At 34.2% G+C, this 2,461-nt stretch overlaps 1 protein-coding gene across 1 annotated transcript; it reads right to left on the reverse strand.

The window, feature by feature from the left end:
* Positions 1-563: 563 nt before the first annotated feature.
* LOC106669051 (proline-rich protein 4-like) lies at positions 564-1,550 on the reverse strand. The gene has a single exon (XM_014398303.2). It carries the CDS (start codon positions 1,536-1,538, stop codon positions 753-755), a length of 786 nt encoding a protein of 261 aa, XP_014253789.1. The 5' UTR covers positions 1,539-1,550; the 3' UTR covers positions 564-752.
* Between the last annotated feature and the right edge of the window lie 911 nt (positions 1,551-2,461).

The raw sequence follows: 2,461 nt of genomic DNA on the forward strand, positions 1-2,461 counted from the left end.
CTAGAAGTTAATAAAAAAGGAAAATTAACCAACCCTTTCATTCAAAATGCTATCTATGCACTCGAAAAGTACTAACAAATGACACGCTTCACTCCTATAATCTGATGATGTGCTATTAGCTTGAAATCCAGACCTTGAAAACAACTATCTGTGAGTAGGAACTATATTTTTAATAAGAATAAATAACACACTCATTCTACCATTTATCATTTCTATCTGCACAGTTTTTTTCCTGTTGCTCCATGTGCTTTACCCTACACTGTCTAATCAATAGTTTTAATTTCATTCTATTCATAATACATCATACATTTTTCTTTTTTTACATAGGAATTGCTTTCATTTGTTTAGTTTTATAGATTTCTGTATTTATTACTTGTAATAAATTGAAATTGCACACTATAAATAGAAAATTTTTCTCTTAGTTTACTTTTTTTATTTTAACATTAATATTAATACATAAATATTATTTTCTTAAAAATTTCGCATAGTTTTACCCAAAGCATGATAAACAAATTTTTTAAATTTAAACTCTATTGAAAAACAGAAAATAAATTAAACTTCTGTTATTACAAGGAAGTTACTAACATTCTGTTGAAGTAAAGTAACAGTATAATTTTTATTTTGCAAGAAGTTTTAACAGAATTCGATTAATTACAAAATGTATATACAAATTTATTTTACAAATGATTTACAATATAAGAGTAGTCTTAAAAGTATGAAAATGCTTTGTGGCACCCGTTGGCGAATTGATGTCAGTGGTGATGTTTGACAAATATTGGTAGTTCCACTGACTTTTCGACGACTACAGGAACTGGCACTTTTACGTATTCCGGCACTTTGACGTGGTACGGTACCGGCCTCTCCACCACGACCGGGTACGGTTTTTTAACAAAAACCGGATATGGTTTAGGTACTTCGACAGGATACGGCTTGTCGACGGGAACCTTGACCTCAACCGGATACGGTTTCTCGACGTAGTACGGCACCTTCTTTTCTACGGGCACGTGAACCGGGTAAGGCCTGGGTACATCCACTGGCACTTTGACCGGAACGTGTACGTGCTTAACTACCGGCACTGCGACTTTTTTCTCCACGTAGTAAGGGACGGGCTTTACTACTGGATAGGGCACTGGATTGTCTACGGGAACTTTAACAGGGACGTGGACTATTTTTTCAACGGGGTAAGGTTGTGGTACTGGTACTTTGACTGGATAAGGGACTTCTTTTACCACGGCGACGGGATACGGCTGAGGCACATGGACGGGTACAGGTCTATGAACAGGTACGTGGACTGGATATGGGACTTTCTTTTCAACTTGCACTGGGTAGGGCACTGGTACCTTTTTAATCACGGTGAGCTTCTTCACGCGATGGTCGTTGTGCAGGCCGTGACTATAAACATCCGCTCCATAGCCGTATCCCAAACTAGAAAAGAGACCTCGCTTTTCTTGTTTCTTGACTTCTTTCACATCTTTCTGTGTCGCCTCTTCAGCAGAGACGATTTGGAAGACAAGCACTATAGATAGTATTAACTTCATAGGAGAAGAATGTAAAAGCAACTGACCCTCTCTCAGACTCACGACGTATATATCTACTTTTTTATCGGATTTTATTGCGAAAGTATTTCCTAATGTCTGGCCCACTTAGCTCCTTAGTTGAAGGTTTAGCGGATACTCAATTATAAGATGAGATCAGCTACTTCTTGTGGAATTTTTATTTCAGATGTATTTTGTATAACCGGTCATACTTCATTTAATAGTCTATTAAATCAACCGCAGAGTCTAAATTTCACGCATAATGAATATACACGAAACGAATTAATTTATTGTCGGTACTCGGTCGTCATACTTTCAACTCAGATTATAAAAAAAGAATACGAATTGACTTAATTATCTTCTTTTTTTTTTAAATTGTGCAGCTATCTCTAATAATTTATGGTAATAATAACCAAAGGTGATTATGTAATTTCACTTCATGTAGGCATGTGAAAATATATTTTATGTAATGTTAAGATAATCATCGCTCGCTTAACTATAAGTTTCCAATTAACTGGGAAAAATTAAAAATTATTTTACCCTTCTTTATTAATGTCATTAAATTTACTTTAAAAATAATTAATTATTAACTAATTTTGTACAAAGGCTTTACCACCTATTGTTATTTAGATTATTTTCTAATTGTATATTTTTTCATGGTTTTATTTTATTGCAAAACATTTGCATAAAACATAACTTGTTACCACCATTAGATAGAGATTATGCATATCGTTAACGAAAACGGTAACGCTAAATGGAATCCATTCGCACATTTGACGGAACGACATCTTAAATAGCATCTTAAGTTATTTGGTGTGTTTGTTAACGCGTGACGGTATAATAAACAAAGTAATTTTTTAATCCTTTTTTTTTTTAAAAGATAGTTCCTACTCACAGTAAGTAACAAAGTAAGTTTTTTGTCGGAG

The sequence above is a fragment of the Cimex lectularius genome, unplaced genomic scaffold (assembly GCF_000648675.2).
Source record: "Cimex lectularius strain Harlan isolate CLEC.00 unplaced genomic scaffold, Clec_2.1 scaffold183, whole genome shotgun sequence".
In the NCBI taxonomy this organism is placed as follows: domain Eukaryota; kingdom Metazoa; phylum Arthropoda; class Insecta; order Hemiptera; family Cimicidae; genus Cimex; species Cimex lectularius.

Bases quoted from the DNA above. Each gene is read 5' to 3' on its own strand.
- LOC106669051 (XM_014398303.2), bottom strand. From the start codon at position 1,538: ATGAAGTTAATACTATCTATAGTGCTTGTCTTCCAAATCGTCTCTGCT.